At 41.2% G+C, this 23,184-nt stretch overlaps 2 protein-coding genes across 4 annotated transcripts in view; one reads left to right on the top strand and one right to left on the bottom strand.

Annotated features, from left to right (window-relative positions):
- Positions 1–7,472, top strand: part of GPR161 (G protein-coupled receptor 161) — a 28,065-nt gene extending 20,593 nt beyond the window's left edge. For all 3 annotated transcript variants that reach the window (XM_073557253.1, XM_073557251.1, XM_073557252.1), the window contains exon 6: positions 2,266–7,472. In XM_073557253.1, the coding sequence (XP_073413354.1) occupies positions 2,266–2,510 (245 nt within the window). In that variant the 3' untranslated portion in view covers positions 2,511–7,472. The remainder of the gene's footprint in view (positions 1–2,265) is intronic.
- Positions 7,473–18,061: 10,589 nt separating this feature from the next.
- Positions 18,062–23,184, bottom strand: part of DPT (dermatopontin) — a 79,075-nt gene continuing 73,952 nt past the window's right edge. Inside the window, exon 4 of the mRNA XM_073557248.1 lies at positions 18,062–18,743. Coding sequence (XP_073413349.1) covers positions 18,677–18,743 — 67 coding nt within the window. The 3' untranslated portion in view covers positions 18,062–18,676. The remainder of the gene's footprint in view (positions 18,744–23,184) is intronic.

The following is a 23,184-nucleotide window of genomic DNA, read 5'->3' as shown; positions in this document are numbered from 1 at the left end:
TGCCATTTTGACTAGCGGTCACTACATTGTGGGTCCATTTATGCACATAATCCTGTCTGAAGGTCTAATTGTTGACTGAAATGTCACATTGTGGATTATGGCTTAATAAACGTTAGATTATATTTTACTTTTGAGTGCCGGATTCATCTTCACTGACACCTGGAGCTCCAGCCCGCGGAAGTTCTTGGGGCTAACTTAGGACACTAGAGAGGCCACTTTCGGGTACTGCAGCTCAGATCACATTTTCTTTAACAGCTGCATTGTTGGGGAACGGCCTTATAGTTCTGCTCTTCAGCACAGTTCACTGTTCACGTCTGTAGCCACTGCTAAAAACAGCTCATCCTTTGGGTTGCCGAGTGTTGGACCACCATATCTTTTATTTAATAAAATTGCACTAAGCTTCAGTCCACAATCTTCATTCCTTTAAACACAGGAAAAAATGGAGCAAAGAACACCATCCAATAAAAAGCATTAATTTATTGATTCAAACAATTGAAAATACAAAAGGGTATACATACCAATAATGGCTTACACAGTAAAAAGGAAAAGGAGGGATACTAAGGCCAAAACAGAGGTACACATGGTGATCTAGCGACCAAGGGTTATAAAGTGTATAAAGCAACAATATGGTACAACATAATAAGTCCCGGGCGAAGTACCCATACTGGATATAATATTGACTAAAGCATTGAGCAAATCAAGTGCCCTTCAGCATCTGACTAATGTCACTTACCCATGATCGCCAGTACGCCAATGTGCCCTTCTGTGACCCCCTGACGCGCGTTTCGCGTTAAATGCTTTCTCAAAGGGGGTACTGGTGATCATGGGTAAGTAACATTAGTCAGATGCTGAAGGGCACTTGATTTGCTCAATGCTTTAGACAATATTTATTATATCCAGTATGGGTACTTCGCCCGGGACTTATTATGTTGTACCATATTGTCGCTTTATACACTTTATAACCCTTGGTCGCTAGATCACCATGTGTACCTCTGTTTTGGCCTTAGTATCCCTCCTTTTCCTTTTTACTGTATAAGCCAATATTGGTATGTATACCCTTTTGTATTTTCAATTGTTTGAATCAATAAATTAATGCTTTTTATTGGATGGTGTTCTCTGCTCCATTTTTTCTGTGTTTAATATATCAATGGGAGCATTTCCATTTTCTAATTGTTGTCAGGCTTTGGCCTTACTCTTTGGATTGAAGTTATTTCTTCAGTATTTATTATAGTTTATTTATGCTTATTCTGACTATTTTTCGTTTTCAATCTTCATTCCTTTGTACAATTTTAAGATTCCCCCTGTTACTTTACACCAGTGTTCCCCAACTCCAGTCCTCAAGAGCCACCAGCAGGTCAGGTTGTAAGGATTTCCTTAGTATCGCCCAGGTGGTGGAATTATTCCCTGTGCAGATGAGCAGATCTCACCTGTGCAATTTTAAGGGAAATCCTGAAAACATGACCTGTTGGTGGCTCTTGAGGACTGGAGTTGGGGAACCCTGCTTTACACCATGATGTACGTTTCAGATTTCTTGAGAATTTTCCTTTATGTAATTCAGGCTTTGAGCTTATGAGCTTTGTGTATCCAAGGTGCCGCTGTACTCACAGCTATTATACATGCACTCATTTGCTCTCTATATGCTTACCTCCTTATCAGCTGCCTTGTTTTCTCTACCTTCCCCGTAACTGTAGATACTTTCCACACTCTCCACTCTGGGGAGTCTTGTGGTGACAGAGAGATCAGCCAAGAGCAGGTGCTATGACGGATGTGTATTTTGTTTTGCTAACTACTGAGCTACATTAAGGACTTGGACACACTGCAACAACAACATGGTGGAAATTTTTGGTGAAGACAATTTATAAAGTGTCTTAACTTTGCAAATGAAAAGTAAAAAGCAAACAACAAAAATGTTGTGTAAAGGTATACATAACTTTTAAGGCTGGGTTCCCACAAAGGTCAATGATGAAGATTTTTATATGGGATCATAAGTTTGCAATTTATTGAAATGGCAGAACGCCTATTGTTAGCTTAGTGCTTCTTTCTGCGTTGTATAAAAGAGAAAAAAAATTGTCAGTTCTTTTAACCAAATTTCCTTTTGAAATGGGATGTAAGCTGAAAAAAAGCCCCAAACAAATTTATTTTTTCACCATAGATTTTTCAACCTGACACATCCTGATAAGCAAAAATTGGGTGACCATTCCCTGAGACCCCCATGGTTAACTGTAGAAAACATGTAATGTATGATGTACGTGCTTGTGTCCACAGATGCTAAAAAAGCGCAAGAAGAAGAAGAAGCCTCATCCGCAGTGTCCTTAGAATGCTATGCCTTCAGTTTGGCCAAAACAATCGAGATGGATGCAAAACTCATCTTGTTTGGAGAAGAAGCATTACGTAAGCCCTCCACTGCGCAGCCCCTGCCAGGGACCTCTGGGTTAAACCGAGGAAACAGAAGCCTTGGCATCCAGAAGCAAAGGGTTGTACTGCAAAGCATTGAGGAAGGGACCACGTGACAGTCTTTGCCGAAATGCGGAGGCTTCCACCTAGCGGATCCAGGGAAAGTGTTCACACAGCGTGCAGCTCATGCTAAGGGGAATACGGTGCCATCTGCCGTTACCTATTCTCATCCACTGCCATAAATTACAGATGGGGTTTGCTTTTTGGCCACACTTTGTAGTATTATTACCAGTAGTATTGTTTTTGATACAATGATCCATTTTGTTACATTTGTATGGCTTTTTTTACTCTTTTTGGTACTGGGTGTTGCTTTTTAGATATAAACGCGGTTTAGTTTATAAATGACTGCAGCACATGGTTTTTATATATTCTTATAGCACTAGAGCTTTTGTTTACATATATTTATTTTTTTTTAATTGTTTTTGTTGTTTTTGTATTTTCTGCTCTGAAAGTACTATTTATTACTTTTTAGAGCATTTTTCATGCATGTGCCTTCATGGTACTTTCAATGATGTTTAGGCTGATAAAATTAGTGCTTTGCATATTTTATCTGTCGGTAACCAACATTTGGATGCAATAGGCCTCAAAAGCGATTGGATAATTGTAATTTTTTATGAATGAGAATCTCTGTATGTAACTACTGCGTCGCGTGAAGTGAGGCAGACTCCATGAGCATTTCTTGGCAAGTCAAGTCAGAAGATGGTGGCAGATGACTAGGATGTGTCATCACTTTGGTGGGCTGACCCCTGGGACCCTGATGGACCTTTTGATCGAAGCTTCAGCAATGCTGACTCAGCGCAGGGGCTTCTGCAAAGTCTTTCTACAGTAGTGCCCTATTAAAGGGAATGAGTCTGGCTGTGGTTCTCTGCACAGTGGTTTGGCCAAGAGTTTAGCCGTGCAAGCAGAAACCTACAAGGGGCCGATGTACTGTGGCCTCTTTGTTCTTAGGATTCCCAGAAGCTGTACTCCTCCCATTATTAAGTGATGGACTACCCCAGTGATGTGCCATCATTTTGAGATGGGAATACTCCTTTAAATCCCCACATAGCTATTTTTTTTTTTAATCAAAAAGTATTCCTTTTTATTGTCATCTTGCCAGAAAGTTCCTACAAGTCCAGCATGTGTTGAAAATGGTAGATTCACAAGACACGGACATAAGGTTGGGAGATAATGAGTTGTATTGAACTGATTTTCATTTACAGAAAACTCTGAAAAAAATTCTACTGCAGGTGAAAAAAGTGCTAATTCAATGGTGTTAGGTGATTGAGTGTGAGTTTATGATAGTCACTTTATCTTTCTTATCATTGGACACCTTAAATTTGGTTCCTGACTGCTCCCGGTTTTGCATATCCATTTCTAGGTGCAATTCCCCTAAAAGGGGAGTTAAAGCTTCTAAAGGACAAATTAAAGGAGCGCCAGTCTTTTATATCTAGTGAAACTCGGCAGGTCGGCAGTGTCTTCTGCACCTTTCCAACGATTTCTTCTTTTGGACGAGATTTCTAATATAATCAGTATTGAATCAGATGAAACCAAAAACATTGGTTGGTAAATTTCATATTTGTTAAGAGTAGAGTATGTATCTCCCACATTTCTTGGGTGCTCAGATAAAAATCTGATCCCATATGCATCATCTGTTTATCATCCAATTTTTATGGATACATTGTAATTCTTAAAGGGTATCCACTTTCAGGAAAGTGGGGCTCCAACCTGTAAAATTACAAGCTCAACAGGTACTTGCCCTCTCTGGGTCCAGTGCCAGCTTCTCGCCGCTGCTCCATTCCCAGGGTTTTGCTATGGCGGTGACATCACGCCAACAGTGTGCGTCACTGCTCTGGTGAATCCCTGAGCACGGGGCTTATGCACTCACGTTGACGTCACACGACACTGAGCTAGCTCAGGGACTGGCTAGAGCGGCGACCTGACATCACCGGAATCAGAGCAGCGGTGGGAAATTGGTGCTGGACCCAAGGAGTCAGAGTATCTAAATTTGGACATCATCTTTATCATAGGAAGCTATATTTCATCTCATAAATTTTATTAACCAGCATATTTTTTATGAAAATTGGATTTTTTTTTTTTGTTTTTTACACGATCTTGTGAGCGTAGCCAAAGTGTAGGTTCACACGATCGTATAGAGCTTCATCCAGAAAAGTGGGGCGATTTATTTTCTCACTTGTCATCCATGTGCCGTCCATATACAATCTGTGTTTTTTTACAGCATCTGTTAATCATTTACAGGACCATTTACAGTTTCATGTTACAGAAGTGCAATGTATCTGTAAAAATCAGATGCTACACTGTGGCTCTGGTATCTGATTCTTTCTTTACTCATACCCATAGACTTGAATGGGTGAGTCGTGCATACTGCAATTTTTTTATTTTCACCAACAGATTTCAGTTAAGAAAAAAAGTTAATCTGCGCTGCTTCATTGAATAACATTGATCCAAGTGTGATTTAATTTTTTTTTAATAAATGGCACTTGGAACAAAAATATGGTTGTGTCCACAAGCCCTAGTAAAGATTACATGTGTAGACATGGTGGATGATTTGCATTGTATTCGGCAGCTAAATCGACATGTTACCTACCTGCAGGTTTTAACTACAGTGGCTTGCGAAAGTATTTACTATCTCACAACTTGGAATTAGTTGTTCGCTTCACAATAAAAGGAAAAAAAATGTTTAAAGTTGTAGGCATACACACGTGGTCAAAATTGTTGGTACCCCTCATTTAATGACAGAAAAACCCACAATGGTGACAGAAGTAACTTGAATCTGACAGAAGTAACTTGAATCTGACAAAAGTAATAATAAATCAAAAATCTATGAAAATGAACAAATGAAAGTCAGACATTGCTTTTCAACCATTATTCCACACTCTGGTCCATGTTGAGTGTGATACACACCATGTCACCAAAAAGAGGGGTACCAACAATTTTGACCACGTGTGTATGTAATGATGATGCCTACAATTTTTAACATTTGTTTTTTTCCTTTTATTGTGAAGCAAACAACAAATAGGTCTAAACTGAAAACTTCAGTGTGCATAACTATTCACCCTCTAAAGTCAGTACTTTATAGAGCCTCCTTTTGTGGCAATTACAGTTGCAAGTCAATTTTAATAAGTCTCTATGAGCTTTCCACATCTTGCCACTCGGATTTTTGCCCATTCCTCAATGCAAAACTGCTCCAACTCCTTCAAGTTACATGTTTCAAGTTACAAGTTTCAAGTTACTCCTTCAAGTTACAGTTTCCTCTGGTGAACAGCAATCTTCTAGTCTGACCACAGAGTCTCAATTGGATTAAGGTCTTGGCTTTGACAAGGCCACTCCAAAACATTTACACATTTCCCCTTAAACCACTAGTGTTGCTTTAGCAGTATGCTTTGGGGGTCATTTACTTGTTGGAAGGTGAACCTCCGTCCAAGTCTCAAATCACTGACAGACTGAAACAGGTTTTGCTCAAGAATATCAATGTATTTCGCACTATCCATCTTCCCCCCCTGACTTGTACCATTCTCCCTGATTCTGCTGAAAAACATCCCCACATGATGTCCCACCACCATGATTCACAGTGTGGATGGTGTTCTTGGGGGTGATGAGCTGTGTTTGGCTTAAGACATAGCGTTTACCGTGTTGGCAAAAAATTCAGTTTTGGTCTCTTTTTGCCACAGGACCTTCCTCCATACATTTGAGTCTCCCACATGTCTTTTGGCAAACTCAAAACAAGCCTTACAATTTTTGTATTTAAAAGGTTTTTTTCTGCCCACTATTCCATAAAGGCCACCTTTATAGAATGTATGGCTTATTGTGGTCATATGGACAGATACTTCAATATCTGCTTGGGAACTCTGCAGCTCTTTCAGGGTTACCCTTGGTCTTTGTGCTGCCTCTTTGCTCCCCTTGCCCGGGCTGAGTTTTGGTGGGCAGCCTTCTCTTGGCAGGTTAGTTGTGTTACCTTGTTCTTTCCATTTGATGATAATGGATTTGATCGTGCTCCTGGGGGATCATTAGAGATTGGGATGTTTTTTTTTTTTTTTCATAACCCAACCCTGACTTGTACTTCTCAACAACTATGTCCTTGACTTGTTTGGAGATTTCCTCCTTGGTCTTCATGGTGTTGTTTGGTTAGTGGTGCATCTTGCTTAATGGTGTTGCAGCCTCTGTAGCCTTTCAGAAAACGTGTGTATACTGACAGACCATGTGACACTTAGATTGCACACAGGTGGACTTTCACTAAGCAGGTGACTTATGAAGGTAATTGTTTGCACCAGAAATTTTTAGGGGCTTCGTAGCAAAAGGAGTGAATACATATGCACATGCCAATTTGTAGTTGTTTGATCCCATAAATTTAACTTATGCCTATATTTTTCTCACTTCACCAACTTAAACTATTTAGTTCTGATGGATTACAAAAATATTTAAACACGGGTTGAAATATAACAAAATAGGTGAAAAGCCAAGGGGGTGACTAGTTTCACAAGTCACTGTATGTAATGCTTTCTGGAGCTTGCTGTGCATGTTCCTGGGCATGCAGAATATTTATAGTTGCTATGATCATGCAAATTTTTTCCACTTTTGTGGTTTTTACAAACCTCATATACATTTATTGTAATGTAAATTGCTGCAGATTTGTGGGTGGAATCTGCTAATCCACCAGGACATAGTGCAGTGTCTGTTTCCACCATGGTAGGTAGACAGTAATGATTATAATGAAAATAAGCCAGCTCAAAATGTGTATATCAGTATTGATCTGATTTTTCTATTTTCACCATTGGTTCTGTTAACTTAGTCTCTGGACATTTTGTTTGGCATATAAGTTGTCCTTTACAGCCCTATTGTATGCCACTTTTTTGTTTCTTTTTTGCCATGTTCAGTAAATGCTAAAACTGATCTACCATTAAGATTCTCCAGGTCATTACGAGTTCATAGACACCAAACGTGTGGGGTCTTTTTTATTAAAGTGGTGAAACAAAAATCCAAACTTTGGAGAAAAATAATAAAATGGTGCCATTTTTGGAGACCTGTAGCATCTCCATTTTCCTTGATTTGGGGCTGTGTGAGGGCTTATTTTTTAGTGCACCGAGCTGACGTCTAAATTGATACCATTTTGGTGTAGACATGATCTTATGATCGCCCGTTATTGCATTTTATTGCAATGTAGCGGCAACCAAATCACCGTTTAGTGATCGGGTTGGTTAATTCTTTTCTTATATTGATTGGGCGATACTGAACGCGACGATACCAAATATGTTAATTTTTTTTTTTATTTTGATTGAGGCGAAAGGGGTGTGATTTGAACTTTTTTTTTTTATATTTTTTTTTTAAACTTTTTTTTTTTTTCACCTTTTAGCATGCATCAACAGTCTCCATGGGAGACTAGAAGCTGCAGTTATCTGATCACCTCTGCTACACACAGTCGATCAGATCACCTGTGTGTAGCAGAAATGCTCACTTGCTATGAGTGCCGACCACCGGGCGGCACTCATAGCAATCTGGCAATGACAACCATAGAGGTCTGCTTCAGATCTCTAGATGTTATGCTGACGCATTGGTGACCCGCAATCATGTGAAGGGGTCACCGATGGGCAGGATTTCTGTCACGCTGCCAGTAAGCGCGAGTTAAATGCCGCTGTCAGATTGACAGCGGCATTTAACAGATTAACAGCCACGGGTGGATCGCGATTCCACCCATGACTGTTAGAGGCACATTTCAGCTGTTCAAAACAGCTGACAGGTGCCTGGAAAGATGTGGGCTTAGCGCTGGAGCCCACATCAAAGGGAGGGATTCTGACGTCGGCTTATTACGCCCAGCGTCGGAAAGGGGTTAATAACATGTAAATTTCAGTGTTGCTTGTTTATACCAACATATTACCCTTAAGTTTACCCTCGCAGCTATTGCCCTTCTGTGTGAGGATGGGGTTTTTGGACCCAGTAACAGCAGGACCATGTGCTTAAGATGGGAACCTGCATCAGAAGGAAAACTAGGGGCCAGGACTAAGCACTAAATTTCTTCCTTACTAAGTAACTACATATAGGGCCCAAATGATTTTACTCAGCTGTGATGACAAATTCTGTGTAAAACACAAAGCCACACCACATGTAGACATCTGGCCGATATCATGGTGTGTAAGACCTGTAGACGTTTGGCCTATATCCCAATGTGTAAGCCCTGTAGACATTTGGCCAATATCACGGCATGTAAGCCCTGTAGACATCTGCCTAATATCACAACGTGTAAGCCCTGTAGACATCTGCCTAATATCACAACGTGTAAGCCCTGTAGACATCTGCCTAATATCACAACGTGTAAGCCCTGTAGACATCTGCCTAATATCACAACGTGTAAGCCCTGTAGACATCTGCCTAATATCACAACGTGTAAGCCCTGTAGACATCTGCCTAATATCACAACGTGTAAGCCCTGTAGACATCTGCCTAATATCACAACGTGTAAGCCCTGTAGACATTTGGCCTAATATCACAACGTGTAAGCCCTGTAGACATTTGGCCTAATATCACAACGTGTAAGCCCTGTAGACATTTGGCCTAATATCACAACGTGTAAGCCCTGTAGACATTTGGCCTAATATCACAACGTGTAAGCCCTGTAGACATTTGGCCTAATATCACAACGTGTAAGCCCTGTAGACATTTGGCCTAATATCACAACGTGTAAGCCCTGTAGACATTTGGCCTAATATCACAACGTGTAAGCCCTGTAGACATTTGGCCTAATATCACAACGTGTAAGCCCTGTAGACATTTGGCCTAATATCACAACGTGTAAGCCCTGTAGACATTTGGCCTAATATCACAACGTGTAAGCCCTGTAGACATTTGGCCTAATATCACAACGTGTAAGCCCTGTAGACATTTGGCCTAATATCACAACGTGTAAGCCCTGTAGACATTTGGCCTAATATCACAACGTGTAAGCCCTGTAGACATTTGGCCTAATATCACAACGTGTAAGCCCTGTAGACATTTGGCCTAATATCACAACGTGTAAGCCCTGTAGACATTTGGCCTAATATCACAACGTGTAAGCCCTGTAGACATTTGGCCTAATATCACAACGTGTAAGCCCTGTAGACATTTGGCCTAATATCACAACGTGTAAGCCCTGTAGACATTTGGCCTAATATCACAACGTGTAAGCCCTGTAGACATTTGGCCTAATATCACAACGTGTAAGCCCTGTAGACATTTGGCCTAATATCACAACGTGTAAGCCCTGTAACAGTTATTATAGGACATGCATATTGCATGGCACGCCGACTCCTGCTGTAGATTATTGCCAAGCAATGCATTTCAAAAGAACATGCCTTCTCTCACTGGAGACATTTTACCAGATGGGCTTCTAATTTCTTGCTCCTGGACTTGTTTTATACTATGTGTACATTAGCTGCATTGTCGTGTATGGTACTTCTATGGTTGGCATGTTTTTGGCACTGTGTAGTGTAGATTTACACACAGCTCTTCACTGTATTACCATTTGTTCTAAGCTCAGAAATGGTTTCATTATATTTAAGTGTTCATAATGCAGATATTGTACCTTTTTGTGATTCAGAATTTATCTATTAATCACCTTCTTATAACCTGTGCCTTACAGTGCTGCTGCCTGTTTCACAAGGCACTGGATTATCTATATACTATGGTTTTATTTGTATTTTTTTATTCTAATGTGAGAAGCTTTGGCCCACATGTCTGATCTCGCTTTCTCCCTTCAATTGAAATAGTGAGCTGAAATCAACAGTTAGTTCCAGGCGACTTTTTTTCTTAAGTGTATGGCCAACTGTACAATGTTGATCTACTTTTCTCTGTACCCTTCTATATATGGAGCAGAAAAAACAGTTACCGCTGCATTTTGCATTGGTCAGGTCCAATACATAGGTTTACTTTTTGGGTGTGTATATACTATTGATTTTTTTTTTACTTGTGTCAGAGACATCTGTCAGTGAATCCCCCTGATATCTCTCCAATGTGCCCTGCAGCGTGAATATGAATACCTCTATATACAGATATGGTAATTGAAGCTGGAAATAGAAAATGATGATCCGGATCACCATAATATAGCATCCAAATATAGTAATTGTTTAATTTCTGATTTAATCTTGCATTGCTGTTCCCATCCGGTTTGGGAGATATCTGTGCACCCCAATATACCATTGGTAGTATTATATCCATGTTTGATTTAAGACCAGTGAAGCCACACTAGTGTTTGTCTATGGTAAGTGGCAGAACTGTGCGAGTATAAAGCTGACTTTACATGGTGCTATTTTTGCGGACTCCAATGAGTAAAGCGGACCATTTCAGACTGATTAAATAGACTAAGACAGATATTGTCCATGGCGGGCAATGGATGTCTAAAAGTGCAATTAATGGTGATAAAAAGTAATTTGTATTGTGAAGTGATCTTTCTCTGTTCTCGTAAAATGTTACCTCATGTGCAAAAAGTAGTCTTAAAGTATTCGAATGCAGAAGTGCATGATTTAAGTGCCAGTTACCAGGGCTGTGGAGTCGGTAAGCCAAACCTCCGACTCCTCAATTTCCATTACTCCGACTACCAAAATGGACTCCGACTCCTCGACTCCAACTCCACAGCCCTGCCAGTTACACCTCTTCAGATCCCTTTGACCAGCTTTATTTTTTTGCGGACCATCAATAGATTTAGAGGGCATCCCAACATGGTGACATGTTGGCTACTTGGCTCATTAGTTTTGGCCAGCCTCCAAATGTTTGGTTTAGGAATATGAAAGACGTTTCCTCCTCCCTCAGTGATACAGATGTCCTGCGTGCCTATATACATTCCCCTCTCACTACTTGTTGGATTGTGTCGCTGTTGGTGAGTTCTATATTGGACTTTTCACTCAGGGTCTTAGTATAGATTGCAATGTCCTTGAAGGGCTTCAAGTTAAACTCCGCGACCTCATGGGCATATATTGTGACCGGTAGCTGATCCAGACATCGCTGTCTGTGCCCGGGATGGGAATGCCAGTTGGGTAACACTGGTCTTAAACTTCCGATATTATGTCTTTGATTTTAACTCTTTCTACCTCCAAAGAAATTTTCAGACTATGCTGGACCACTCCCTCTTCTGTCAATGGCAGCCACTTCAGTACCAATTTCCAAATGGTGCTGTAGGCACGCAGGTATCACTAAGACGTTGTTTTTCATGTGACCTCCAAGGGAGGAACGATGCTGATCTGGGAGGCAGGTATTGAAATATTTAATGCTGCGCTCTGGGGGTCAGGTGTTGTGCGGGGGTGGACACATTGCTAAGTACATTTGTGTGCCCCAAGGGAAAATAGATCCTAAACTAGAACTACATTGAACGTGGTTCTTGATGAATCATTGTAAAAACTCAAATATAAGTACTTTTAAGAAAAGTATTAGAGAAAGGAAAGTATTGTCCATCTTTATCCTGCAATTTAAAAATCACTTCCTTATTCACTTGCACATCCATGTGTGTAAACACTCCATGCGCCCTTAGTCCTGATGTTACAAGTGTATGGATTCCAATTTTTTTTTTTTTCTTTAACTGAAAAGTGCCCAGGTCAATGAGTATGTTATTACTGCCTTATACTTTATAGGTACAGCCACATTGCACGGTGTGAGTGTTTTGTATTCCATTTGTTAGCATGTACTGTAGTTTATCTGTAAATTTGTGCACATTCCAAGTGCATTTTTCATCTGATAATAAAACATGTTTTGTACTTTAAAAATTGTCAAATCTTTATTGGAAACTTGAGTTTGATGTTAGAAGCAAATCTCAACAAAATATTCCTCTATGTTTAAATTAACGTCCCACAATTGCATCCTTTTTTTTTAAATGTTCTCATTTAATATTAGATTTGGCAATACACGTAAATCTCAGCCCCCAAAAACTGAAGCTACATTACACTGTTAGTTAAGCTGCCTGTACAAATTACATACAGTACCATGGAAAAGTATTCATACCTGTATTGTGATCTTTTCCACATTTCCCCACATCAGTTGCTTTCCTGTCTTTGACAGGCGGAACCTTGTGAGGACGGTGTCAGAACACAAGAAGATAGAAGAAAAGTTTGTTCCCAGACTTGGGCTGGTCAGTTTTCTGGCAGGGCACAGTCTCTGCTGCAGCTGCGGACCTGGATGCGCCGCAGTGGGCCCAGGGGAGTCTCTTCTGTCGGGAAGACATGAGCGTTGGCACTATTACCTTATTGTTGCCCAGCAGCGCCTCCCAGTCGGCCCAGAACCCAATTCAGAAAGTTGCGCCCTGATGACATGCGCCGGTGACCCTTGACCCGGAGAGTACTTCCAGAGGCAGGTACCGGATGCTGCTGAGAAGTACTTCTGACAGGCAGGTCCCCATTCCTATGGAAGTGTTGACCACTGGCCAGGCTGGGCTCCTATGCACCAACATGGATGCACAGCAGCCTGACGAGCAGCGTCCAATGCAGCAGCAGCAGCAGCAGCATCTCCAGCCACGGCAACAGAAGCAGCACCAGAGACAGAATAAGCAAGTCCAGGACGGCGGGGTAGTTGCAGTAGAGGTTGCTCGGTTGGCGTACGAGAGTCCAGAAATTCCAGATCGAGGCAGCACAGCTCCAGCTGAATGGAGGAACCCACTGTCTCCAGGGGAGATTTATCGGACGTCATTCTGCCTCCTAATCTGATACCCTTGAAATCTTCTGAGTGGTGAGTGATCTTTGTGAAAGATCAACCTCTATGGCAGAGACTGACTGCCGTATTTCTTGGGCGAGAATCACATCGTAAACCTCGTACTGGCTGTCTGCTCTCCTGACCTGAGCTTGACAGCTGCAAAGAAATACTTCACTTTCATGCTAAACATTCCCATATCCTTTAACAGTTCCTCGTAGGACATACTTTGCAGTCCACTCACCATTCTGGTAGCTTTTCTGTGAACTTACTCCAGTTTTTCCATATTAGTCACGGCCCTTTCTTCCAGCCTCTCTAGATCCTTTTGAATCCTTTCTCTGTCTTGTCTATTGTCTAAAGTTGAGTGAATTTGTTTGGATGCTGTTCCAGATACGATCAGCATCGAAAATTGGTTTTGCAAATTGCAATATTCATCAAACACAGCTAAACGTCATTAGAGTTAATGGGAGCAGAAATTACCAAATATGTTCGGAACCGATCATCAAACATACATTCGGCACGAATAGGGTTCGAATACGGCTCGGATATGCCAAAATCCGATTCGGGGACAATATCCGAACAAATTCGCTCATCTCTATTGCTCGCTATCTCTCCTAGCTTTACATCGTCTGCAAATTTGATTACCGTATTTTACTTTCAGTTCCCTTATCTAGATGATTTATAAAAATATTGAACAACACTGGGGCCAGGACAGAGCCTTGTGGTACCCCACTTAAAACATTTTTCTAATTGGATGTGCAAGTATGATTACGTTTTCAAAGCATTGTAGCTGTTGGCTGAACAAGGTATCACAATCTCGGAGTATGCCCATCTTATAAAAACAAGCAACTTTGCAATTTACCTCTTGTTAAAAATCCTTTCTGTTCTTGAGAGCTGTTCAGTTATATTATCTACTGCTTGTTGCTGCTAGGTTATCTGCCACCGCTGCAGTATATCAGCAGTGGCTGGACTGCTTGTCAAGGAAAGCAGCGCTTACTAGCATTTTACTAAAGTGGTTGTAAACGCTGCTTTGAAAATGGTCATATTGCTGGACCTGGCCTGCTTCTGAGTCTCTGTACGCCTCCAATGCAGCACATGCAAAGCTGCCTTTGCTTGTAGCATCAGAGAATGAACCATTCAGGCCAGCTACATAATTCCAGTGGTCTGAATTGTCAATCGCGATCACAGCAACCTTGCCTCACAGCAAGCAGAGGATTGGAGCAACATGGAATAACTCATGTCTGGAGCTTGGCCTCTGAAACCCCACCGAACCAGAGAATGAATGGGTCTGAGCTGCGTCTTCTTGATTTACCTTTTACCTTTTCAAAGGGACCTTCACCTCCTCCTATGTCAGCATGGCTCTATTCATGACTCTGAGTGGTTCTGACTGTGGTTTTCTGTACAACCAGGTACCCTCCAGTATTCAGGAAATCACCACGTCATTTTCATCAATCTATGGCACTTCCACCATAAGGAGCCACAAAAATAATGTCCTACCGATATGCCTTCAGTTACAGAGATGGGATTACGTTTTGGAATCCTATTATATTCTACATATCAGACCCGACCCTGTGAATTTTCTCCGATTGCACCATAAACACACGTGCTCGGCCAAGGAAAATTTAAGCTGCTGCTATACTTCTCTGAGGGCTGCTTATTTTGCTCAGGAACAAAGGATCACCCTTGTTGAAAAATGTGCCAATTCTGTAGGCAATGACAGTCGATGAATACCCCACTTCCTCCTTCCCCAATAGTCTGCCAGTGTCGCCAATATCTACGAATTTAAACAACTTTCATGTAAGGTGTATGGGCAGCTATATTTCTAAAAATTGGCAGGATAATCTAACCACATTTATGATGGGGCAAAAATCTTACCCAACTATACAAGGTTTTTGGCCTATGTTGGCACCCTTTTCAATTATATCTGATCTTCCTTACTAGATAGTTTCCTGTATATTTTCCCACAACCCTTTTCCTTTACTTTATAATAAACGGAGATCATCTCTAGGTGGAAGAGAACAAACTGCAGCAGAAGCCTCCCCCCACCGATCTCTCCTCTTTATGATGGTGTACTATATAATGTTGTTTGTAAATATTTGACTCTCCAGATATTGTAGTAAACTATATAGTCTTAAAAGCAGCTATTTGTCATCACCTTTTCAGTTAACTAATTAAAGGTATCAACCAACTGAGACTCTCAATTTTTTTTTTCTGTAAGAAAACAGACAGTCACATCCCTGTAGTTTGTGCAATACATTTTCAGTCTGAATGGTTCTAAATACCAACATGGCAAGATTTTGTTCAGTTTATTCTCTCATTCCCATTTTTCTGCAAGTTGGCTGCAGTGATCTGATTGTCCAGGCACATTTTTCTCTCCTGGTCAGAGTAAGATTCAAAGAAAGAGCAAATAGTGGATGCCATCTTGCTTGGGGTACTGTTAAAAAGGTGATAAATAGTGTAAAAAGGCAATTATAGCTGTAAGTGTACTTAAAACAAGGTATGATTAGGCTATGGCTTATGGCATCCATTAGAGTGCAGAAAAGGGTTGTTGCATATTTTGGTGCAAACTATAATACTTTTAGAAAACCGTAGAGTTGAGTCTTGAATACTGTTTTTTTATCACATTATGTAGCAGTCCACACAAGATTTTTTTACGTACAAAAGATATGAATTACCAGCCCTCCAAAAATGAAGGCATAAGGGCTCATGCAGACATCCATGAAACTTGGTCGGAGCACAGACCACAATGCACGGACAGTCCATGGATCTCACGACCCAACTGTGAATCTTCATAGGCATATCTGTGACTGTCATGTTTACGCTGGAAGACCCACGGACAGTTTGTGCATTGCAGTCATGCTTGGGCCGAGTTTCACAGATATCTGCATTTACCCATTTTACAGGGAATATATTAGGTGATTCACATATAGGGAGCGACCTGAGGAAGAAGCACCCGTGGACTGCCCCATGATTGGTGGTCTTGGTATCCTCATTCATGGCCATTGTTTAAAGTGTATTTCCTCTGAAACACAGATATTTGCAATAAGGGAGTTCGTCATTCTTTTTGATCGTGGTTGGAGCAGCATACTTGTACTCTGTAACTATAACTCTCTGTATCGTCACTGTTGCCGTGAGAGTATTGCCACCAGAATGCAACATTGCGGCTACATTTGCTTGTGTCAAAAGGAATTCTAATTATGTAAAAGAAAAATAATTAACATTTCTTTATTAAAATGGTTCATTAGAATAATGGAGCAAGTGCTGCAGAAAACATGATACATAGCCAGACACCAGCTTCTAACAGTATCTTAGGCTGGTTTCACATTTGCGTATGGGGGAGCTCCACCTATATTCGCATACCTCTGCATGTGGCCTGCGTACCCTATTTTTAACATTGGGTACGCAGGTCGTGCGGATGTATGTGGATGCCTCCGCATGCGTCATTTTGACGATGCGGCGACCTGCGTCGAACCCAACATGTTGGAATTTGATGCGGTTGCCGCATCGTCAAAACGACGCATGCGGAGGCATCCACATACATCAGCACGACCTGCGTACCCAATGCTAGGGTACGCAGGCCGCATGCAGAAGTATGGATGTAGGCGGAGCTGAACGGAGGAGGTGGCAGTGGGCGGAGCTTCACAGAGGAAGTCTGCAGCCCTCCGCAGCTTCATACGCAAATGTGAAACCAGCCTAAGCCTTCTCCTTATGGGCAATGAATGAGCTCTGGTTCACTAATATTAATGGATTGTCGAGAGAATGGGTTAAAAGATCATTGCCTTGTGCAAACAAGGAAAACAATACAGAAAGATAGAAAAGGCATTGAATATTCCTACAGGTGGAAGCAAAGATCGCAAGTTCCAAGTTAAAGGGACGCTGCCTACACTCTACACTGTGTGTAGGAGAAAGATGAAGCTATTTTCAGCTGCCATAAGATACCTGAGAGGGCAGGTGGTCGAATATCATTGAGTGACTGCAAAAAAACCTGCTGCAAAATTTGATCTTTTTGAGCCCATAACTCAGTGGTGTAGTAGACTGACGCAAATGCTAATAAGAACACCCTGCCTACGGTGAATTTTTGCTGTGGCTCGGTGATTCTTTGGGGCTGGTTTGCTGGAAATCTGCAGTGTGTAGAGGGCAAGATGGATTCAATTAAGTATCAGGAAATCTTGGGAGGAAACGTGATGCTTTTTGTGAGGAAGCTGAAGCTTAGGCGTCATTGTTCTTGTCTGATTGGTTTATTCATAACCACAAACATTTGTAAATTTTGATAATATACCTAATTTGCATGGTAGTTGAATAACTTTAATTGCAGCTTTAATGCAAACTTGTCAAGTGCGATAATTCTATTAGCCTGCAGATATAGGGTTAATCAACAGGTTAATAGCGTTATGAAGGTGTCTGGCCCCTGTACTGAAAGTGACACTCAGAAGAAAATTATTTCTATTTCTCCCTGGAGCCGCCGGCTTTCAGTCATGCAGATGTGCCTAGAGCAATTAGTCACCGCTCACAGCTATGAGTGACGGCTGTAAAGCACCCCTGGCACTGACTCACAGCCGCTTCTGCATTACATCAGTGCGTAGACTGCTGTCAGTCGCTCTCTACCGCCACTGTCAGTGTAGTGATTGGTGACTGTAATTGCCCCAGGCACAATTGCATGACTGAAATCCGGCGGCTCCCAAGAGAAATAAAGTTAACTTTCTTCCAAGCACCACACCTTCAATACAGCAGCCGGTCGCCTTCATAATACTATTAACCCTACATCTGCAGGTTAATAGTGTAATTGGACCTGACAGGTTCCATTTATCACTGGCATGTCCCAGCATGCTGGAGGTTAGTGTTGAACCAGCTGGAGAGCCACGGTTTGGAGATTGCTAGGTTAGACGGTAGAGGATACTGCCAGGAGAAACTAGAAAGTAGCTTTAATTTTAGTTATCTAATAAAAAAAGAAATAAGACACAAAAAGTGTGAAAAGGCCATACATAGAACTTTATTTCAGATAATACAGTCGTGTGCATTCATAAATTGTATTTCTTACATATCACAGATACAACAAAATAATGTAAAAGGGTATATGCAAGAACATCTTTGTGTTTCGATAAAATAAAAACGAAAAATACAGTAAAAAAGACTAAGTGAAAAAGCCATTAAAAAAAATCACTATTTTCATATTTGGAAATCTAAACTCCAGAAGCTGATGGGTGTCTGAACACCACTTGGTAGTAACACGTCTGCGTAAAAATGGATCTATCTGAGCTGGCATTTACTTATGACATAATAAAACATAATGGCATTCAATATTTAGCTTCTATGTACCTAACATAGTAAACAGGGATTGCCGTGAATTGAAAATATACATTTTTATCTGTACTTTTGGCGTAAGAATGTCTTATTTTGTCACAGTGAAGCTGTGATGGCGGGCACTGCAGATATAATGGCGCCTGTCAATGAAGCCATAAGGAACGGATATTATAACTTCTGCCAAGCGAACATATAGAAGCAAAAGCAGAAACTAAAATACAAACCAGGTTTTGTTTTCGTTAATATCACATTTTCATAGAGCACAGGGTCGGGGCTTTCTCTAGAAGTTTTCAAATTCACAGTCAAAATCTGTCATTCTGCAAACAATGTATTTCCATTGACGATCCCTAGAAAATAGTATTTAGGTAAGAAGTTACCAACAGGAAAACGTTATACGGTTCTAAATGACAGGGTGAGGCCGCATCACTGACAGATTCTGATGGCGTCACTTTATTTTATAACATTTAACTATTTGACTATGGTAAGTAAGAAAGCAACAGTGAAAAAACAATTCGTGCATATGGTGCCTGAATATGAATTGGTTCATAAATGGAAAGGAATAAGAAAATATCTCCATTCACTTGATTCCAGTGTTCCAAGGCCCATGCGCCATTGATAAATTCTGTGCTTGCTCAGTGGGCCCTCCCTCTAGGCGCAAAAACAGTAGAATATCCAAGAATCCTGAGACACCAGAGAATAAGCCTTAAAAAGTTAGATCATTATTCTCTAGAATATTTAAAAAAAAAAAAAAATCACAAAAATAGGTTGACAAGGAAAACGTTTCGACCACATCTAGCCTTTCTCAAGCCTCAAAATACAGCTATATTCTACAGCTTTTTGAGGCATATCCTCTGGTGCTTATTAGATATTCACCTGATTTCACCAGATTTATGGCCATCGGTGTTATTTACACAAAACCAATCATGGCACAGGTTTCATTTGTCAACAGCACTATAAGGTATCCTCACATGTTGAGTTTTTGCCACATTTTTCCAAGCTTTTTTACCTTGGAAAAAAACCTCTGTACCAGCAAAGTGAATGAGGTTTCTAAAATTTCTTGCACACGTGGCTTTTTTTTTTTCCTTGCATTTGCGAATCTGCAGCATGTCAATTCTTTGAGTGTTTTTGCAGTGTTTTTCACCCATTGAAATGAAACGGAAATAGACGCATAAAAAATGCACTTATTTTATCCTGGGATTTTCCTGCCAACACTCCAGTATTTACAGCTGATTTTTCTGCTGCAAATACTGAGCGTGTCACCCCCCCCCCGACGAAGGCAAGCCGAAACGCGCGTTGGGGTGTACACAAGTGATCGGTGTCCAAGGTATGCTTTTCAAGCCTAATGCTGTGGGTACTGTTGTGAGTTCATTTTTCCTTTCACCATTGAGGTCTGATGAACTCCCTCTTCTGGTGAAGGAAGGTAGTGAGGCTGATTACCAAGCACCTGGGCAGGATATGATGATGACTGGGTGACGGGAATTACTGACTGGATATAAGGCAGCCGACGCCCTTCTGCCTTGCTGGTGATCTCTCTGAGGGATTCTAGGAGTCCAGTCTGATTCCTGCTCCTCAAAAGCTAAGTTTTCTGCTCTACTTTTTGCATTTGTGTTTTGTTTTTGTTTTGCATTGTTTTCCTTGATTTCTGCCATTCCCTGCTGGGGTGAGCTGAATTCCTTTTTGCTCTGTCTTCAGAAAATACCTGAGTACTGATATAGTCTTTTTAAAGCCTAGCGTCTTCAGGGCTTTTCTCCCTATCAGCTGTTAGCTCTTGTTTTGATAGGGTTTTGGCAGATTACAGACAGCCGCTTTTCTATCCTGTCCTATCTAGTTAGCTTGGGCCCCATCATTTGCTCAGCCTATCTTTCTATCTGTGTGAGTGTATTTTCATCTTGCTTCACCGTCATTATATGTTGGGGGCTGCCTATTGCTTTGGGGTCTGCTCTGGGGCAGTTTAGATTTCCCTTTCTGTCTTTAGGCTATGTAGTTCTCCGGCTGTGATCGAGGGGTCTAGGGCACCGTAGGAACCCCCCCCACGGCTACTGCTAGTTGTTGTTGATAGGTTCAGGGGTCTGCAATCCGATAGCTGCCAACTTCTCTGGTTTTCTGGACTTAGCTAGTATTTCTGTTTTTGCCTCCTACGGTGACTCATTCATAACAGGGTACTATCCTGTGTCTCTTGTCATACGTCTGACCATTATACCTATTGGTAATGAGTATGGATAATTGGTCTCTATTATGAATAGTTGATTCAGTGGCCACTTGCTAAGTATATCGTGTGTATTATTTGACCTTAAGCATGCACTCTGCGTCCTAGCTTTGTTTACAGCACACATGCACTTTTTGCTCCCTACCGGTCCCTTGATCTATATTAAAGTATTTATATTTTCTTACCCTGGACCTGTTTGATCATAATTGTTTGTCTTTGTTATGTCTATCTTGGCGATCGGTTGGCCTATGAGTCCTTTATATGAGCACTATAATGAATAATATAACTTTGAAATGTACTCTATCATTATGATAATGGTGCTATATTTTTTGGTGAGCTATTTTTCCAAATACTGAACGTGTGCACACTCCTCAAGTAATGAAAGTTGTACGGTAAATGGTTACAATGGAAGGTAATGTTCAGTTTAGACAATTTTATAAATCAATAGGGCCCAATTATCAAAAAAAGTAAGACAAAAACTGGGAGCGTTCACCTATCATTTCTTAGGCTGAGTGCACACGTACTTTTTGGCCCTGCGGATTTTTCCGCGCAGAATGGAAGAAATCCGCAGGTCAAATGACCTGCATTTTTCCTGCGGATTTCTTCCATTTTCCATGCGGTTTTCTTGCGGTGTTTGTGTGGTTTTCCACTGCGGTTTTCCCCCTGCGGATTTGGTGACAGGGGAGATGGAAAACCGCACAAAAGAAGTAACATGCTGCGGATTTTGTACCGCAGGAAAACTGCGCGGAAAAATCCGCAGCGTCTGCACAGCGGTTTTTTTTTTTTTCATTGATTTTAAGGCTACTGTACATCACAATGCGGATATGCAACGTTTCTGTGCGGTAAAATCCGCTGCGGATCCGCTGCAAATCTGCATCGTGTGCACACAGCCTTAAAGGGATTATCCAGTTAACAAATGGATAGGTGATGACTTAATGATCGGTGGGTGTCCAAAACACACTATCCCCATCACAAAATGGCACAGCAGGTCAGATGCCTGACCTCTGCTCCATCCACACCTTCCGAGACTGCAGGAAATAGCTGAGCACAGCTCTTGGCAGCCCCATAGGAATAAATGAAGTGGTGGCCAAGCATGCAGTTCCATTCTTACAGGAATAAAAGTTCCCTGTTCTGCCGTGCATGTACGAGTTGTCGGACTCCCAAACGATCAACAAGTTATCACCTTTTCTTTGGATAATAACTTGGTTTACCAGACATCCCCTTTAAATGAAATGGTAAAATGAAATCTCTGGCATGATTGGCTAATATGGGCAACAAAAATGAATGTTCATAATATTATTTGTATTACCCCTTCCCACACCACGCAATAAATATATGGTACTGGGAGCGCGCACTTGGCACTGTCCATTTATTGGTGTTTAGGAAGGAAGGGGAAGGGAAAAAAAACATTAGGAATGGTAAGACAATGTAATCTAAAAATATAGGAGTTGCATCCTTATAATAATTTTACCTATAACAGCAATATCGTCATTATTAGGTATTACATAACAAAGTTTTTATGAAAAAAAGAAATCTCGTCAGCGATTTTTTTTTTTTTTTTTTTTTTTTTTTTTTTTTATTCTAGCCAAGCACTGCCCATTGCTGATGTTGTGATAGTTTGGCACAGGTGTGATTGGCAGACGTTGCTGGGTTTGGAGAACACTTGTGATGTAGTGATCAATAACCCTTGCATGATCACTTATTGATTGTCAGCACTGTGCCTATTGTATGTATGTATATATGTATCCTGCCTTGTATAAGTCAGTCTCAGGCTACACTACACTTAGGTGGGCCTCACAGATGACGCACCCCATAGACCTTGGTGAGGCTCTACATTAGACCCAGGTGTCGGTCATGGCCGGGTGCACAGTTACAGTATCTCTGTATACTCAGCGGTGACTGAACGCGTGCCGGCGCCGCCCTCGTGACTGAACCAAAACACTTCCGGGTAGGATAAAGGTAATTTTCCTCCCGCAGCGTTCAGATCCCGGGCAGGTTAGTAACGCTATTGACATGCAGATTAACCCCATATCTGCAGGTTAATAGCGTTTTTTTTTTTTTCTGGTGACAGATTCCCATTAAAATACAAATCTGATTTCAATAATATGTCATTGATAATAAAAAAATCTGAAGATTAAAAACACTCATTGCAGAAGCTTTTTCTTTATAATAGTAAAACTGAAAATGTTTAAAGTAAAATCTGATTTATAGGATCCAGGACCGGATGACATAGTGTATGAAGGCGCTCTGTTTGCACTATTAGATCATCTGCTGACAGTGTTTATGGGATGTACCCTGATGGCACAGGTGCCGGACTGTGCACTGTGTCTTCTCCCTGTCCGTGATTCCATGGCCCCTTGATCTGCCTCCAGTCCGTGAATAACTAGTCACTGCATATTCAGTCACCTGCCTCTTCTATTTGAAATCTCTTCACACAGAGGAGGCAGGCGGAGGGGTCGAAGAATCACAGACAGGGATGAGACCAAGTGCACAGTCTGGCCCCTGTGCACCAAGATCTAATTAGGGGAAAAGTTCAGATTGTGATTAATCAGACCCTGTCATCAGGATCATCCATGTTAAAC

The sequence above is a fragment of the Dendrobates tinctorius genome, unplaced genomic scaffold (assembly GCF_039654945.1).
Source record: "Dendrobates tinctorius isolate UK_male_01 unplaced genomic scaffold, ASM3965494v1 ptg000246l, whole genome shotgun sequence".
Lineage (NCBI taxonomy): Eukaryota > Metazoa > Chordata > Amphibia > Anura > Dendrobatidae > Dendrobates > Dendrobates tinctorius.
The sequence above is the reverse complement of the archived record's forward strand: the minus strand, read 5'-3'. Positions and strand labels throughout refer to the sequence as shown.